The 19,867-nt window shown below is 40.8% G+C and overlaps 1 protein-coding gene across 3 annotated transcripts in view; it reads right to left on the bottom strand.

The window, feature by feature from the left end:
• The window catches only part of ASTN2 (astrotactin 2), a 1,052,667-nt gene that overhangs the window by 197,856 nt on the left and 834,944 nt on the right, over positions 1–19,867 (bottom strand). For all 3 annotated transcript variants that reach the window (XM_064291547.1, XM_064291548.1, XM_064291551.1), the window contains 2 exons: positions 15,923–16,056; positions 14,219–14,367 (listed from right to left, as the gene is read on the bottom strand). In XM_064291547.1, coding sequence (XP_064147617.1) covers positions 14,219–14,367; positions 15,923–16,056 — 283 coding nt within the window. The remainder of the gene's footprint in view (positions 1–14,218; positions 14,368–15,922; positions 16,057–19,867) is intronic.

The following is a 19,867-nucleotide window of genomic DNA, read 5'->3' as shown; positions in this document are numbered from 1 at the left end:
GTTTTGTGGACTATAAAGAATTCTGTGATATTGAAGGCAGGGTGGGTGGCATGGGGGATGGAGAGACAAAAGACCCTCCAAGTAATTTTTCCCTTTGGAGGCCCTAAACCTCTCACCCGAAAAGCAGCTGGAGTGGCAGAGAACATTTTCTGAAGTCCTAATATCAGTTCCAGATGTTTGCAGACATGTCGGTTTGTACTTCACCCTGTAAAACATACTTCTCTAGTTTCCCCTGCCTCCCTCCATTCTAGCTGAGGGCATGAGGCCCAGTCTCCAATGACATCACCATCCTTAAGCTGGTCCAGGGCAGGCAGACGGCAGACGGGTGAGGGCCTCTCTAGCTTCTCAGACAAAGAGTATGGCTCAGCCATGGCCCACGCTGCTTGAAGAGCTATGAGTAATGTCCACAAGATTTCATAAACAGCTCCACTGTAATTGCTGCACCACAGCTTCTGCCACCATGGTTTTCTTGGCTAGGTGGGGGAAGAGAGGCCTCACTGTCTCTCACCTTGAGCTATTCCCCACACAAGTTCACTTCCATAACAGCCTCTTCACTGAGGAGCTCTTCAGTCTAAGGTCAAAGATGGAATGTGGGGTGGGGGGGGTGTCTTTTTTATTATATATTAGACTTAGTGGAAACAGGGAGAGGAGAGGGTATAGGATAGGGCTGGGGGATCTGTAGAGATGTCTTTGGACTATTCTGGATAAGTTTCTTTTTTCTTTAATTATGCTTTAGATAAAGATTTACTGAACAAACAAGCTTCTCATTAAACGTATTGTTTTATGACATTGGTTAACAACCCCATGACATGTCAATACTCTCCCTTCTCAACCTTAGGTTTCCCATTACCAGCCTTCCTGTCCTCTCCTGCCTTCTAGTCCTTGCCTGATGTGCCCCTTTAGTCTCATTTTATTTTATGGGCCTGTCTAATTTTTGGCTGAAGGGTGAACCTCAGGAGTGACTTCATTACTGAGCTAAAAGGGTATTTGGGACCATATTCTCATGGTTTCTCTGGGCACGTTTCTTAACTCAAATCTGAGTACAGGTGGGACAGCTAGGAAGCTCATGTCTAAGCCAGGTTGAAGACAAGAAAAGAGATGGGGAGACAGAAAGTGACATGGAGTGAAAAGACAAAAGAAGAGACAGAAAGAGATGGGACATACACATAGAGAAAAAGAAGGAAAGAGAAAGAGAGAAAGGAAGAGTCAGGAAAGGATAGAGAAAACAAGAAACAGAGACAAGAATTGCGAGTTGGCAAGAGGGAAGCCTAGTACTGACCAGCTGGGGAAAACCCCATCAGGCTTCCAGATGCCAGGACCAAAGGGGTATAGACCAGATCCAAATGCTCTTGCCTTTCGTGAGAAGGTGTGGGGATGGTAGAGAGGGCCTGTTGTCTCTGTGGGAGCCAAGAAAGCCAGCAGGCCTTCCAGCCCTGAACCAAACAAGCTGAAGCCAGGGATCTTCTGGTGAGCATGAGAAGACCTCTACTTTTTAAGAAATTTTTAAACCTTTTTTAAGATGACCCTGAAAAAGGTGGGGGAGTGTGGTAGAAAGATCACCAGGCTCAGAAACAGGAGATTATGATGTTGGGTGAGCTACTTCCCCTTCTTGTTCCCACTCTTCTGATCCTTACAATGAGAGAGTTAGACTCAATGCTTAAGGTCCTTCTACTCCGAACTTTTGGAACTCTCAGATGATGGTAAATATGAAAGCAGACAAAGAAGCAATGTGTTTGAAGAGCTACACTGACTATAAGGTCAGAGCCCTGCAGCCACCATCTAGGTGGCCAGATACTTCATCCACCCCCAGCAACACAGACGCCTTGTTGTTTGTTGCCATCGAGTCAATTCCAACTCATGGTGATCCCATGTGCTACATGGTAAAACTGCTCCACAGAATTTCTTGGCTGTAATCTTTACAGAAGCAGATCACCAGCTCTTTTCTTCCATGCTGCTGCTGTGTGAGTTTGAACCACCAACTTTTAGGTTAGTAGTCAAGCAAAAACAGTTTGCACCACCTAGGAACCTTCACAGATACCCTAGGTATGTCCATCTGCCTCTCAGTTTATGCTCGTCTAAAGCAAACCACACCAGAGGTTTGGTGAAAAGATTTTTAGGTTTGGTAGGGAGGCCAGGTAATGTTCTAACCCTGCCCTTGGCACTGACTCACTGTGTGTGTGATCTCTAGACATGTCCCTCCCCTCCCTAAGCCTTTTTCTCTGTAGGTCAAATAGGGGATTTAAAGTCATTAAATCTGCTTGTGCCTCAGCCCCCTCTTACTCCCACCCTCTCGTGTCTACCTCTGCTCAAGAGGCTGAAACCCACGCCAACTGCTCAGATGAGGCCACATGGGAAAACCAGACGTCTGTTTTTAATATTGATGACAGATTAGCGTGCAGGGAATTCAGCCACCCCCCAAAACATGCCCCGTTTCTGCTCAAAACAACTGGAACAGGAGGCTGCTTATGCTTGGCTTTCCCAACAGAGTCCCAGAACCAACAGGGCAATGGCTTCTCTAAAGGAAACAAAGAGGGCACCAAACCCAGAGGTGGGGGGCAGGTGGGCGTAGGAGACAGGGAGGGAGGAGACAGTATTTCAACAGTTAGTTCAAAACGGTGTCAAACAGATGGGAGCCATAAAGTGTGTGTGTGTGTGTGTGTGTCACAGAGAGAGAAAGAGAGACAGAGAGAATGTATGTATGCCTATGCACACAAGCACATGAACTTGTGAATAAATAAATTATTCCAGCACTGGACTCGGCTGCAGGAAAAAAATTCAGAGTGACCAAAGGAAAAACCCCACATTTCCCTATTCTGGCCTCACCTGACCAAATGTGTGAGTAATCCTGACTCTATCCTAAACAAGTCTTAAACCTTATTTTGCTGCTTTCTTTCTAATGTTTATTTTTCTCTTTCATTTATTTTTTTGTTATTTCATGAAATAGGAGCAAAGCATCTAAAGCAACAATTAATCATGAAACATTTTAGAAGGCCTGCACACAGTACTAAGTATGTACTTAGTACTAGATCACCTCTAGTACTATAGTACTACATAACATCTCATTTGATCACAGTGTTCAAGGAATTAACATGACATTTCAAAAGTTAAAACATACACATGCCTAAACATATATAATTCAATCCAATCAACACAGAATATCTATGTATATCAGGCACTATGCAAATATGCAAAGTTCATTTGGCAAGTTCACAATCCAAAAAAGGATAATTACCAGTGTAAGAGTTCAGGAATGATAGAGTAGGGAGAAAGAAAGTCAACTCCCATGAAAAAGGGTTAAAAGAACCTGTAAAGATGCAGGCAGGCATGGCATTGTCTTCAACCTTCTCAATGGCTGCAGAAAGAGACTTCTGGCCAACATGGCACCATAGACAGAAGCACCACGCCATCCCTCCAGAGCAAAGACCCAAAAAACTAAGTAAAACAGAAACAAATGTCATTCCTGGAACCCAAAGTGTCAAATGAAGAGATAAAAACTCAGCCAAACACTGAATGGAATAAGAAGCTGACAGAGGACAAACATCAAGGAGAGATAATGTGTGGAGGTTCCTTATCAGCTGACACAGAATGGATTTGCCATCTTGGACTTCTGTCGGAGATTGGCTGATAGGGAGCATGGGAAAGCAGCTTCATGGAGCTCCAGGTAAAAAGTGATACATGCTTTCCCACCCCCTACCCTCTCCCTCCTGCTCTACCTCCGAGCTTCCTGGCTGGCTGCAGTGGCTCAGCTGGTCAGGAAGTGAAACATCTGTGCTGCTTGGATTCACCCCGCCCACATTGCAGATTGGTAGAAAGAGAGTAAAGGAAAGTACCTTCACGGAGTTCCCAGCAGGAGACAAAGCATGCACTGGACCTGCCCTGCTGCACCATAGCTGAGTGACTGGCCCCGCCGACTGGACAAGAAGGTGAAAAGTACCGCAACTACAGACGAGCAAACAACAAAGAATGCACAGCCCTCCTGCTCAGACATAACCAACTAAACCAAAACACCAGGATGAAACAAACAAATCTGCAATCAAGAAACAAAGAAAATAATTACTGAATGTCCCATGGACAACAGAAAATATCAAAATGTATTTTAAAAAGGACAAGGTGGTTCCAGTAAGTGTCCAAAATAAAACAGCAGATGACTTTCCAGTAGAAGAAAGGGCACCAGAACCACCTGACAGGGAACTCAAATCTCTAATATTCAGAGCTATCCAAGAGTTGAAGCAAAAATGAGGAAAAAGTAGACAAATTTATGGAAAATCCAGAGAAATTCATGGAAAATACAGGCAAAAAAATGGAAGATTCAGGAAAATAATACAGGAAAAAAATGCCAAAATAAATTCACAACTAGAAATCATACAAAAACAACAATTAGAAATTCAAAAGATAAACAACAGGTTTTTCAGAAATGGACAGTGTCATAGAAGGGCTGAGGAACAGGTTTGAAATGATGGAAGACAGGATCAGTGAAATTGAAGACAAAAGCTTGGATACAACTCTTTGAGAAAAATCAGAAAAAAGAACAAAGAAAAATGAGGAAATTCTCAAAATTATGTGGGATACAATCAAAAGCAAAAATTTGCCAGTGATAGGATTTCTAGAACAGGGAGAGAAAACGGAAAACACAGAGAGGATCATTGAAGAATTGCTGACAGAAAACTTCCCTAATATCACGAATGATGGAAAGCTGACCATCCAAGAAGCTCAATGAACTCCATATAGGATAGACCCAAAAGAAAAACACCAAAGCTTATCAGAATCACACTCACTAAAACCAAAGGCAAAGAAAAAATCCTGATAACAACTTGAGAAAAACAAAAAGTCACATACAGAAGAGAAACAATAAGACTAATCCCTGATTATTCGGCAGAAACCATGCAGGCAAGAAGGCAATGGGATGACGTGTATAAAACTTTGAAAGAAAAAACTGCCAATCCCAAATAGTATATCCTGCAAAACTTTTGTTCAAATATGATGGTGAAATTAGGACATTTCCAAATAAACAGAAATTCAGAGAAAATGCAAAAACTAAACCTATAGGAATTATTAAAAGGAGTTCCTCGGTCTGAGAAAAAACAACATCAGACCATAGCCTGAATCTGGCACGCAGATTATACCAGCCAGATACCAATGTAGGAAATGAACTCTCAAGGACTATCCAAAACTGAAAGAATTGCAACAGGGAACCAGAGAGGTTAATCTGTAAATGACAACAATGTCAGAACAATAAAAGATGGAATAAATGGTATAGTTATAGAACTTTCTAGTGGAGAGGAAGGCAAGGCAATACCAAGTAAACATACACTGGCTCAAATCTAGGAAGATAAGGGTAAATTTCAAGGTAACCACAAAGAAAGTTAGCAAACCTACTCATCATAATAAAGACAAAAACATAAAGTCTCAATCAAAAAAAAAAGGAAATGAAAAAGAAATCCAAAAACAAAAGGAACTTAAGACAGGAGAGTAAGAGGAACAAAGGAAATGTAAGCATCACAAAAAAAAGGCACTACAAAATGACAGCAATAAACTCACACCTATCAATAATTATGCTGAGCATAAATGGCCTAAATGCACCCATAAAGAGACACAAAGTGACAAAATGTATTAAAAAAAAAAAAAAGGATCCATTAATACACTGTCTACCAGAGACATACCTTAGAAACAAAGATATAAATTTATTAAAAATCAAAGGTTGGAAAAAAATATATCAAGCAAATAACTACCAAAAAAGAGCAGGAGTACCAATACTAATCTCAGATAAAACAGATTTTAAAGCAAAATCCACCATAAAAGACAAAGAAGGGTACTATATAATGATTAAAGGGATGATCCTTCATGAACACTTAACCATAATTAACATCTATACACCCAATGACAGGGCTCCAAAATACATAAAGCAAACTCTAACAGCACTGAAAAGAGAAATTGACAGTTCCACAATAGTAGGAGATATCAACACATCACTCTTGGTAAAGGACAGAGCATCTAGAAAGAGACTCAGCAAAGACACAGACGAGCTAAAGAGCATAGTCAGTCAACTTGACCTCATAGACATACATAGAACACTCCACCCATCAGCTGCAAAGTACACATTCTTTTCCAACACACACGGAACATTCTCCAGGATAGACCACATTTTAGGCCACAGAGCAACTCTCAATAAAATCCAAAACATTGAGATAATACAAAGTATCTTCCCTGACCACAATGCCATCAAAGTAGAAATTAACAACAGGAAGAGTAAGGAAAAAAAAAAAAAATCAATTACACGGAAACTAAACAATACCTGCTTAAAAACCACTGAGTAATAGAAGAAATCAGAGATGGAATTAAGGATTTTCTAGAATCAAACGAGAATGAAAACACATCATATCAAAACCTTTGGGACACAGCAAAGGCAGTCCTCAGAGGTCAACTTATAGCAATAGATGCACACATCAAAAAAGAAGAGAAGGACAAAATCAATATATTAGCTACACAACTTGAACAAACAGAAATAGAACAGCAAACAGCAAACATAACCCTGATACCAAAACCAGGCAAAGACACCACAAAAAAAGAAAATTACAGACCAATATCTCTTATGAATATACATGCAAAAATTCTTAACAAAATTCTAGTCAATAGAATTCAGCATCATATAAAAAAAAAAGTACACCACAACCAAGTAGGATTCATACGAGGTATGCAAGGGTGGTTCAATATTAGAAAATCAATCAACCTAATCCCATATAAAGAGAAAGAAAAGAATCACATGATCATCTCAATTGATGCAGAAAAGGCATTTGACAAAGTCCAACACCCATTCCTGATAAAACCTCTCAGTAAAATAGGCATAGAAGGAAAATCTGGCAACATAATAAAGGGTGTATATGCAAAACCAAAGGCCAAGATCACTCTTAATGGAGAGAGGCTGAAAACATTCCCCTTGAGAACAGGAATGAGACAAGGATGCTCTTTATCATCAATCCTATTTAAGATAATCCTATTTAAGTCTTAGCTAAAGCAATAAGGCAAGAAACAGAAATAAAGGGCACCCAAATCGGTAATGAAGAAGTTAAACTCTCCCTATTTGTGGATGATATGATACACTACATAGAAAACCCAAAAGACTCCACGAGAAAACTACTGGAACTAATAGAAAGATTCGGCAGAGTAGCACAATACAAAATAAACACACAAAAATCACTTGGAATCTTATATACCAATAAAGAGAATGATGAATAGGAAATAAGGAAAATCATACCATTTATAATAGCCCCTAAAAAAATAAAATACTTGGGAATAAATCTAACCAGGGATGTAAAAGACCTATACAAAGAAAATTACAAAACATTATTGCAAGAAACCCAAAGAACCCAACAACAAAAGAAACCAGTGCCGTCGAGTCGATTCCAACTCATAGCGACCCTATATGACAGAGTAGAACCCAAAGAGATCTACATAAATGGAAAAATATACCATGCTTATGGATAGGTAGACTCGACATTGTGAAAATGACAATTCTACCCAAAGCGATTCACAAACACAATGCAATAGCTATCCAAATGTCCACGACATTCTTTAAAGAGATGGAAAAACCTATCATTAACTTTATATGGAAAGGGAAGAGGCCCTGGATAATAAAGCACTATTGAAGAAAAAGAATAAAGTAGGAGGACTCGCACTATCTGATCTCAGAACCTACTGTACAGCTACAGTAGTCAAAACAGCCTGGTAGTGGTACAATGACAGCCACATTGACCAGTGGAACAGAATTGAGAGCCCAGATGTAAGTCCATCCACCTATGGTCACCTGATCTTCAACAGGGGCCCAAATTCCATCAAATGGGGAAAAGACAGTCTTTTTAACAAATGGTGCTGGCAAAACTAGATGTCCATCTGCAAAAAAAAGGAAACAGGGCCCATACCTCACACCATATACAAAAACTACCTCAAAATGGATCAAAGACCTAAATATAGAGCCCAAACCCATGAAGTTCATAAAAGAAAAAATAGGATCAATGCTAGAGGCCCTAATACATGGAATTAACAGGATTCAAACCAAACCAACAACACACAAGCTCCAGAGGATAAGCTAGATAACTGGGATCTTCTAAAAATTAAACTCTTACGCTCATCAAAAGACTTCACCAAAACAGTAAAAAGAGAACCTACAGACTGGGAAAAAATTTTTGGTTATTACAAATCAGACAAAAGTCTTATCTCCAAAATCTACAAGAAAATCCAACGCCTTTATAACAAAAAGACAAATAATCCAATTAAAAAATGGGCAAAGGAAATGAACAGACACTTCACCAAAGAAGACATTCAAGCGGCCAACAGACGCATGAGGAAATGCTCATGATCTCTAGCCATTAGAGAAATGCAAGTCAAAACCACAATGAGATACCATCTCACTCCTGCCATTACTGGCACAAATCAATAAAACAGGAAATAACAAATATTGGAGAGGCTGCAGGGAGATTGGAACTCTTACGCACTGCTGGTGGGAATGCAAAATGATACAACCATTTTGGAAAATGATACGGTACTTCCTTAGAAAGCTAAAAATAGAAATACCATATGATCCAGCAATCCCACTTCTAGGAATATATCCTAGAGACATAAGAGCTGTCACACGAATAGACATATGCACACCCGTGTTCATTGCAGCATTGTTCACACTAGCAAAAAAGATAGAAACAACCTAGATGCCCATCAACAGATGAATGGATAAACAAACTGTGGCACATACACACAATGGAGTATTATGAAATGATAAAGAACAACGATGAATCTGTGAAGCATCTCCTAACATGGATGAATCTGGAGGGCATTATGCTGAGTGAAATATGTCAATCACAAAAGGACAACTATTGTATGAGACCACTACTGTAAAAACTCATGAAAAGGTTTACATACAAAAAGAAACAATCTTTGATGATTACGGTTATGAGGTAGGGGAGGGGTGGGGATGGAAAAACACTTAACAGAAAACTGCTCAGTGGAAACTTTGGTTATGGGTAAGACAGTACACAATACTGGGAAAGCCAGGACAATTTGTACAAGGCAAGGTCACGGTAGCTCCATATACACATCCAAACTCCCTGAAGGACCGAATTGCAGGGCTGAGGGCTATGGGGACCATGATCTGAGGGAACATCTAGCTCAATTGGCGTGACATAGTGTATAAAGAATATGTTCTACATTCTACTTTGGCGAGTAGCATCTCTGGTCTTAAAAGCCTGTGAGTGGCCACCTAGGATACTCCACTGGTCTCACCCGTTCAGGAGCAAAGAAGGATGAAGAAAACTAAAGATACAAGGAAAGATTAGTCCAAAGCACTATTGGGCCACATCTACCACAGCCTTCACCAGACTGAGTTCAGTACAACTAGATGGTGCCCAGCTACCACCACTGACTGCTCTGACAGGGATCACAAGAGAGGGTCCCTGACAGAGATGGAGAAAAATACAGAACAAAATTCGAACTCAAAAAGAAAGACCAGACTTGCTGGCCTGATGGAGACTGGAGAAACCCTGAGAATATGGCCCTGGATATCCTTTCAGCTCAGTAATGAGGTCACTCCTGAGGTTCACCCTTCAGCCGAAAATTGAACAGGCCCATGGAACAAAATAAGACTAAAGGGGTGCATCAGCCCTGGGGCAGGGACTGAAAGGCAGGAGGAAACAGGAAAGCTGGTAATAGGGAACCCAGGGTTGAGAAGGGAGAGTGTTGACATGTCATAGAGTTGTTAACCAATGTCATGGAACAATGCATGTACTAATCGTTTGATAACAAACTAGTTTGTTCTGTAAACCTTCATCTAAAGTACAATAAAAAAAAAAAATCATGATTTACTTTAAAATATAAATAAATAAATAAATGGCTGTAGAAAGAAGAGGGGGTCATATCTGTGTTGTGTAACTTCAGACCTGGAAACTGAGAAGAAGTAAGTTTTATCTCAATCAAAAAAGGGAATTGTAGGACCAAAACACTGGATACTAGAGAATCAAAAGGAAGAATCTTGGATTTCCACTTCTGGACAAAATGTAGTAACAGGGACTGAATTTATGTACCCTCCCATCTGAAACAGAAAAAAAAAGAAAAAAGAAAACCAGATAAAATATATAAAGCAAGTTTTCAAGGCACTGGAAATAAGACAACAAAAAACAGAAGTCCTGAGAAACTAAAAAACAGATACGGAGAGATGGGGAAGAAATTAGGTAAACCCTACAATTGCTCCAACTTATTGCCTTTACAGAGTTTCCAGGGCACAGTGCAGTGAAAGGGAACTCAAGTTGAGCCTGGCAAATTGCCTATGTTGAGAAGACAGAGCTCTGATTCTGGGGAGGCCAAAATGGCTAGAGTTAGCAGGACAGAGTAATGGAGAGGAGAGAACTTCACAGAGAGAAAATTCAGGAGATCTGCGGAGGGTCCCCTTTGATACATTCAGGTGAGGAAACTACCTGATGCTGAGAGGATTAAAGGTAACAGTGTCTGGTGCTCATTCAGTAGCCAGAAATGGTGCCTGTTCCTACTAGGCACATTAGGAAACCTCATAATTCAAGGGTCATTGTACAGAACACACAGAAGGGTCTTTCTCAGTAGTGAGAAATAATTAGCCCTAGACTAAATACTGCCATGGCTCTACCTAACAAATCTTGAAAGCAAGAACCAAAAGAATCAAACCTTTTCCAAGTAATTTAAGTATGTCCCAGAGTTAAAAAATATTTATTGAAATATAAAAATACCAAGCATGCAACAAGACAAAAATCACAATGTCTGGCATCCAATCAAAAATTATCTAGTGTGCAAAGAAGCAGGAAAATGTGACCTATAATGAGGAGAAAAATCAATCAATCGGAACCAACCTGGAGCTGACACAGATGTTAGAATTTGCACACAAGGATATTCAAACAGTTATTATAACTGTTTTCCATGTGCTGAAAAAGTTAAGTAGAGACATGGAATATATTAACAACACCCAAACTGAACAAAAAAGTAGAATATACTCTATGGCTCTGTTTTTATAAAACTGCAGAAAATATCCATATCCATTAATCCATCGGGACAAAATCCAGACCAGTGGTTATAGGCAGAATCTGCAAGAGAGGGATTACAAAGGGGCACGAGGCAACTTTTGATGGTGATGGATATGCTTCCTATTTTGAAGGTTTCATGGGTATATACATACGTCAAAACTCATCAAATTGTACCTTATAAATATGTACAGTTTATATCTCCATGTGGCTTTAAAAAAGAAAGAATCACCTAACACAGAGCTAAGCAAAAAATAAAAAATAGCTGCTATTAATTACCTATTCACCTAACACAGAAAAAAAAAAAAAAAAAAAAACAGAGCTAGGCAAAAAATACCTGTTATTAACTGATTACCTATAATATATCCCAGGCCCTGGTGATGGAAACAGTTAAGCACTTGGCTGCTCAACAGAAGGTCAGTCATTCAAACTCCCCAGTGGCTCTGCGGGAGAAAGGCCTGGTTATCTGCTTCCATCAAAGTTTCAGTCTAGGAAACCCTAAGGGGTAGTTCTACTCTGTCCTGTAGGGTCACTATAGGTCAGAACAGACTTGACGGCACACAACAACATGCTAGGTGTTTCCATGTATCATGTGATTTAATCTTCACAGTGATCCTGAGTTCATGATTTTCCCTGTCTTCCCTTCACCTCCAAAAAGAGTCAAATGAGGCTCAGAGTAAAGGTTACTTCCCCAGGTTCACAGAAGCAGTATGTAATGGAATGATGTCAAGGAATTCAGGTGTGTCTGACTTCAAAGCCCTACACTTTCCACTGCGCTATGCTGTCTCAAAAAACACCACCCACCTCTACCAAAGGAACGGCCAAGTTTAGAAAGATGAGACTTTTCCATCACTGGAGGCATGTAAGCAAAATGGCTTTTGAAGGGTGTACTGAAATGTTACAGGGGAAGCAGGACTAGGTGATCTCTAAGACGCTTCCAACCCTGAAATTTTCTCCTGATATTTGAAGAGGTACTTTCAATGCATTGAATAGAATATGCCAAAGAAATGGTAGAAACAATGAGTGGCCTAAGTGGAGAGGACAGGGTGAAGATTTTGTGCTGAAATGGTCAAGAAGCCTTCAAGAAAGAAGCAGCACTTGAGTTTTGACTTAGAAGCTACACGGTATGTAGGAGTGAGCACTGTGTTGAGAGTAAGACAGACCTGGTCATAAAGCCTGGCTCTACCATGTACGGGTTGTGGGATTATGGGGAAGTCATATACCTCTCTGGTCTTCACTTTCTTTATCTGTAAAACCGGGCTGGTAATCATTCTTACCTTATGCAGCTTTTCAATTCTGAAAAGAATGGCATACTATAGAGATATGAAGCATATTGTCAGTGTAACCAATGGCCGTCAAGTCAATTCTCACTCATGGCGAGTCCATGTGCATCAGAGTAGAACTGTGCTCCATAGGGTTTTCAATGGCTGATTTTTTTGGAAGTAGTTCGCCAGGGCTTTCTTCCAAGGAGCATCTGGGTGGACTCGAACTTTAAGTCTTTTGGTTAGCAGTCTAGTGCACTAAATGTTTGCAGCATCCAGGAACTTATTAGTGATCTGTGATCTAAAAAGCCCTGCCATTAAACAGCACTCTACAAAGACAAAGGCACATGCACATACACACACTACACATTCATTCATTCACATATACCAACAAGTCTCAACCACATAGAAATAAAAGTTCACAAAAATGAACACAAACATACATACGCTTATACACAGATGCACATACTCAGACATACAGTCATGCATAAGTGTACATTCACACAAACACACAGAGTCAAAAGATGGAAAGAATTAACAAAGTTCTAAAGGATGAGGCAAAGCCAGCTGCCCGATTATTTTTCCGTGACTAGACCCTCATTGAAAGTGATTCCTACTCCAGCTTCTCCAGTCTTTTTCAGCCAATTCCAGTCAATGAGCCACATAAATTCCAGTGCACCAAGCAGCAACTGACTTGACTTCTCCTGCTGTCCATCATCTTGGCCCTTCTCTCTGTGGTCTATTTCACATTCACAGCTTCACTGGCCACTTTCTTCCCAGTTTCAGAGGAAGCAAAGCAAAATTAGCCCAGAGAGGAAAGAAGGAAAGGGAGGAGAAGACACGGTGAAGAGAAGGAGAAAGAAAAAGACAAGGAAGCAATAAAGGTCATTTCATTCATTCGTTATTCATTCATTCAACAAACATTTGAATGCCAGGCCTTATGGCAGACATTGGAAATTTAACCATGATCAAGACAGACAGTCATCTTTGCTTCCTGAGTATATAGTCTAATGACAGATACATACCAATTAGTAACCAAGTAATTCTACTGTTTGAATTCTTTCGATAATCCAGTCTTGGTTAATTTATTTCTAAAAATAAGATAAAGTTGGGAACTTGAGGAAATATCCTCAGCTAGATAACCTTGAGTTAGTCTCCATTCCTGAAACTGTGGAATGAGCACAGTTTAGGTTTTTGAGACAATTCAGTGAGATGCTGAACAAAGCACTTAGCTCAGTGCCTGGCACAGCGAGTAGATGCCCAGTTGATGGTTTCTGGTTGGAAAAATACAATGAGTGAAGGGAGGTCTAACAGAGAGCAGATAATGTTAGCCTCCACTGCTGGTCCTGGTGAATACTCAGTTTCTTGGCAGAGTCAGGGATTTAGAAGATTTCAGAGATAGAACTCTGAGTTTCAATAAAATTAGCCCTCTTAAGAGCCACCTTTCTCATCTTCTCCTGCATTCCTGAATCATTTCCAATTCCCCCTAGCACCAGTTAATGAAGATATCACAGTACATCTCACTGGAAAAAGCAATTGCTTTAAGTCCCTCACCTCAGTCCCAGAGACAATATTTTTATACACCAAGGTCTCCAAACATGTGACCTGTGGACGTCCCAAGTACAGAAAAATCAAATCCTCTTCAGAATAAATTAATCCTTTGGTATATCTTTGGAGGTCCAACTCAGAGTATCAGAAATTCTCTTCAACAAAAACATACTACCTTTCTTGCTCAAAATCTTTAAAAAAAAAAAAAAAAAAAAAGCACACAGGAATGGGCATCAGGTAACAATCGCTAAATAATGGAAACTTGTGATACCTTCCCAAGCCAGATGACAAGAAGTCTCCAAAGGCATGGAAAAATCCCAGTTTCCCTCCTCTGTCACACTTTTTGACAAAATGGGAAGTCATGAGCTTTCAACCTACCAGTGTAGAGGTCAGTGTCTGTGTATTCATCCACTTTCTTGTGCTGCAGAATATAGTCGGAGACCTTAGTCCCAATAGCTGGCTGAACATCCACCCACTCCAAGGAGACCACGGTGCTGGAGGGCTCCACTGTTGGGGATAGCCGCAGCCTACAGGGGTGACAGGGAAGGTTGCTGGTTTGCCAGGAAGCACCACCTGGGCCCTGAAAGGGTCTGCATGTTTGAAGATTAAATCACAGGCTTCAGACTGGGTTCAAATCCTGATTCCATCTACCACCAACCCTTTGTATGGCCTTAGGCAAGTACTTTTACCTTTTAGCATCTCCATTTCCTCATCCATAAAATGGGGATAAGAAGTACTACCTTTCAGAATTCAGTGAGTTAACCCAACCACTCCATACGTGCTCACTGAAAGTTGGTTGTCTATTTATTTAAACGGTATTCTCAGTGATGCTTCATTTTCAAATAAACTGACAGTGCCTTCAAACACAGTAGCTTTCAGTCTTTCTGCCATTCTCTTCAGTCCCTCAATGTATTAGCCAATTGTTTAATACTCTCAGTTCAACACTCTCTCAAAGAGGGCAGGAATCCTGGGATGAATCTTTTTACAAAGCAAGGAATAACAGGATGATTGTAGGTTAGAAATGGCATGTTCTTTAGGGATAATGAAGTAGAATCCCCTCATTTCACAGAGGGGAACAGTAAGGCCCAGCAAAGGGAAATGATTTGTACAAGGTCACACAGCAACTTGGGGACAGGCCATATGGTAACTTTGCTTATTCCCAGCCCAGATCTCTTTCCTCTATATTGTATTATCTCTTCAAGGACTACCTTATAATTCTTCTCACCCCAGAGGTGTATTACATGACTCTGATTTTCCTGACGTTGCCTCCTGCCCCCCTCTCTGATATTCTTCACACCACTCTCCCTCTTAATCACATTCCTCCAAACAAGATGGCTTTCCTCTGTTTTCTCAAATGGTCAGTTTCCTGTGTTAGGGCCTCTACATGCACTTTCTTTCTGTGTGGAACCTGATTTTCTCGCCACTCTTTGCTTGGCTAACTCCTACAGTACTTCAAGTTTCATCAGAGAGGCTTCCCTGACAATTCTTCCTCCCCTCCAGCCAAAGCATCCCCCATTATTCTCTCCATTAGCACTCTTTTGTCTTCTTTCATGTTTTTCTTATTTAACTTTTTAAGCTGTATCTATTTTCCTCTTTTGCCTTTGCTGTCAGTCTCCCCCAGTATACTGTCAACTTCCTAAGTACCTGGACTACACTGTCTTGTTCACTGATGAATCCCCACTATCTGACACATCGAAGGTGTTCACAATTATTTGCTGAATGAATGAATAAAATGAAGTTGCTTCAGAGGGGTTCTACACTTTCTTTCTCTCTGCAGCCCCAGTGCCTAGCACGAGAATTGACAAAGCTGCAATCATCACTCAGAAAATCTTTGTTAAATGGGTGAGGGAAGAAAGTGGAATGACTCAAAACAGCACATTGCAGTATCAGTGTCTACCCCTGAGCCACATTTCTTTTCTGCCATGGCTCCTTTCTTTCCCCAAGAAAAAGGTAGCCCCAGGAGCTTCAGGGATCTGGTTAGGCCCCCTGGGAACAGATGCAAGTCATGGCCTCGGGTGGTAGGACAAGAGTAGGAATCCATGCAAAGAGGAGGCCAAAGGAAGAGGGGCCATACATACGTACACCGGCTGTGGGAGCGGGCTGCAGTTGGGGAGCCCGTTGGCATCAAAGGCGCTAAGGTCACATCTGCACCAGTCATCGATCACGTCCCCTTTCCCTGAGCACCAATAGGAGCTCATCAGTGCACTCCTGAAGGCCTGAAATAAAGGAGGACAGAAGAGACAATGACGACAGTGGTGGAGAGACTGAGAGTGAACGTGCTGATGGCCATGCTGGTAGTCGACCAAGGCTTCAAAGCAATCTTCTAAGCATGGGATGCCTCTGGTACCCTACAACCAGACTCTCCTGTCCTGAGCCATTCTCTACCCAGCAGCCAGAATGATCATTGTGATACAATAATATCAACATCCACTGGGAGCCTCCACTGGGCAGGGCACTCTATGTTCATTGACTTGTTTTATCTTCACAATAATCTGAAGGGTCAGATGGTAAAAATTTTTGGCTTTGCCGCTGGGCAGCCTCTGCCACTGGGCGTTGGTGGTTCAGTGGTAGAGTTCTTGCCTTCCATGTGGTAGACCCAGGTTTGACTCTAGGCCAAAGAGGCTTAGGTATTGCTATGATGCTGAACAGGTTTCAGCCATTTCCAGACTAGGACTGACAAGGAAGAAAAGCCTGGTGATATACTTCCAAAAATCAGCCACTGAAAACCCTATGGATTACAAACAGACTGATCTGCAGCTGATCAGGGGTATAGCACAGGACCAGGCAGCATTTCATTCTGTTGTGCGTGGGGTGACTCCACAGCAGCTAACAACAACCTTTGTAGCATGAAAATAGCACAGACAACACTTAAATGAATGGGTGTGGTTGTAGTTTATATATATGTGTATATATATACATACATATTTACAATAACAAGCAGCTGGCTAGATTTGGCCTGAGGGCATAGCTTGCTGACCTCCTGCTCTAAATAATGGTCAGTTTTCTGTTTAATTGCAATGCACTTCATTGTCCTCTCCATCTGAAGTATTTTGTTCCCTCTGTTGGAATCGACTCGACAGCACTGGGTCTGTCTGAAATATTCCCCCTTTGCACTTCAATTCATGTTTTTGGTTTCAACTGCAACTTCCTTTTCTCTGAGGAGCCTCCTCTGGCTTTCCTACGCCCGGGATCACACTCCTCAGTTGACACCATGAAACTAGAACACCCACACCATCACATTTACTTGTCTGTCTCATCCAGCAGACTATGATCCCGACAAGGCCAGGGACCACCATGACTTAGTCACGGGAAAATTCTCAGGGGACCTAGCATTGGCTTTCAATTGATATTTCACAAATAGATGAATGGATGCTAAAAAAAACTGATCACTGATGTCCAGCAGTTAAGAGAAAATGGAAGTTATTTCTTCAGTTCCCCTTAGGACAGTATAAGGTGCTTTAAGTTCACCAAAAAAAAAAAAAAAAAAAAAACCCTCAAAACAGCCCTGAGATACAGACATTATGATCCTCATTTACAGGTGAGAAAACCAGGAATCAGGGCAGTGAAGCAATTCCCCAAGTTCTCGCAGCAGGTAAATCGTAAAGCAGAATTCAAAACCAGATCTGCGTAACTCCCAAGTGCAGGGCTTTTCTGTTCAACCATGCAGGACAGTGGGATTAGCCCCAAGTAGAGTTGTCATATTTAGTAAAAAAAATAAAATGAAATACAAGATACCTGGTTAAATTTGAATTTGAGATAAATATTTTTGAGTATAAATAGGCCCCACGCAATATTTGCATGTAAAGCGTCTGCCCCAGGGTCTGGTACATGGTAAAAGCACTGTTCCTATTATGTGCTACAGCCTATGCTGGGAACAAATGTCCATTCCCCTACCAGCACCAGAAGAGGCACTCTCATGAGGACAGAAGACAGATGACAGAGCATGAGGTCTTGCTGACTCTCAGACCTTTTCTCCCTGTGCAATATTTGGGACATACTTACACTAAAAACTTTGTCTTATCTCAAATTCAGATTCAACGGGGTATCTTGTATTTTATCTGGCAACTCTGATACCAAGGGGCTACACAGCATCCCATGACCTGGCTTCTACCTCTCAGAATTCTGTTCTGATGAACAGATAAACAGCAAGACTCTTCCTTGTTCGCCACTGGGTATTTAGGAATAAAGGCTCTGTGGTAGGCTGAATAATGGCCTCCCAAGATTTCAGGTTCTAATCCCTGAAACCTGTAATTGTTACCTTAGATAGAAAAAGGATATTTGAAGATGTGATTAAGGATCTTGAGATGGGGAGGTTATCCTGGTGGTCCCTTAACGTATCACAAGTGCCCATAGGCAGAGGGAGATCTGACACAGAAGAAGAAAAAGCAACATGACCACAGAGGCCGAGATTTGAACAATATGACCACAAAGAAATACCGGAAGCCACCAAAAGCTGAAAAAGAGGCTCTTTCAGAGCCTCTAAGACAGCACGACAGCACAGTCCTGCTGCCCCCATGACCTTGACCCAGTGAAACTACCATGAGAGAATAAGTTTCTGTTGTTTTAACCCACCAAGTTTGTGATGATTTGTTGTAACAGCCACAGGAAGCTAATACAGGGGACAGTCATTAACTCAGAGTCCTAGAAGGTACTTCAGAAATCCTTAAATCCATCTCCCATCACTTCATGGAAATAAGAAGGTGAAGGGAGGACTTGCCCAAGGAACAGTGAGGTAAAGGCAATCCTCAAGTTGGAAAAACTCAAAACCAAACCCAAACCCGTTGCCATCAAATCAATTTCGACTCATGGAAAACATCTGACATGTTATCTAATCCTATTCCTTGGTTTTTATCTATGGATAAGTTGATAACAACAGTGGAGACGAAACTTGTCTGAAGAAGAGTATGGATCAAGAATAGCTTGACCTTGCGATCAGAAGAAATGGATGGTGCCCAGCTGCCATTACTTAACATTTTGATTGAAGATTCTATAAAAGAATCCTGATCAAAAAAAGGAAAAATGTAGAACAGAATTTCAAATTCTCATGGAATCCAAACTTACTGGAGTTATTTAAACTGATGAACCTCTAAAACTATAAACCTGATATAAGATTTAAACCCTAGACCTTAAACCAAAAAAATACCACCTGAAGTCTTCTTTAAACCAAACAACAGCAGGCTTAATTAGTAAAGAATGTCTGCTCTGAGCATTGGGTTATTTTAAAGAACTATTTATGTGGGATCAAACTGACAACAGGAACTTGAGAGGTTAGATAGTAAACTTAGCAGGCACTGAGTTTATTTTATTGGGGGAGAAACAATTCGGAAAAGGAGGGTGAGAACAGTTGTACAACTTGAAGAATGTAATCAATGTCATTGAATTGTGTACATAGAAATTAATGAATTGGTGTACGTTTTACTGTGTATATTTCCAATAGCAACAAAAAATAATAAATACATTATTAAATATATATATATATAGTTGGCATGACTACAAAGAACTGGCCTTGAGGAACTAGAATTGTGTATTCTCCACAATCCAATCATATTGGTTTAGTGTTCTTCTAAGTGTAATACATAATTAGAAAAAAAAAAAAAAGAATATAAAACAGTAATAATGAAGACAGTGTGTTCTAGTTGTTAGGTGCCGTCTAGTCCGTTCCGACTCATAGCAACCCTACGTACAACAGAAAACACTACTCAGTACTGCGTCATCCTCACAATCACTGCTATGTTTGAGCCTATTGTTGCAGCCACTGTGTCTATCCATCTCATTGAGGATCTTCTTCTTTCTCCCTGACCCTCTATCTTACCAAGCATGATGTCCTTCTCCACGGACTGGTTCCTCCTCTTAACGTGGCCAAAGTACAAGAGACAAAGTCTCATTGCTCTCACTTCCAAGAGCACTCTGGCTGTACTTCTTCCGAGACAGACTTGTTCATTCTTCTGGCAGTCCATGGTATAATCAGTACTCTTCCCCAACACCATAATTCGGAGGCATTCATTTTTCTTTGGTCTTCCTTATTCT

This window comes from Loxodonta africana, chromosome 9 (assembly GCF_030014295.1).
Source record: "Loxodonta africana isolate mLoxAfr1 chromosome 9, mLoxAfr1.hap2, whole genome shotgun sequence".
NCBI classification, from domain to species: Eukaryota; Metazoa; Chordata; class Mammalia; order Proboscidea; family Elephantidae; genus Loxodonta; species Loxodonta africana.
This window is presented reverse-complemented; position numbering and strand designations above follow the sequence as displayed.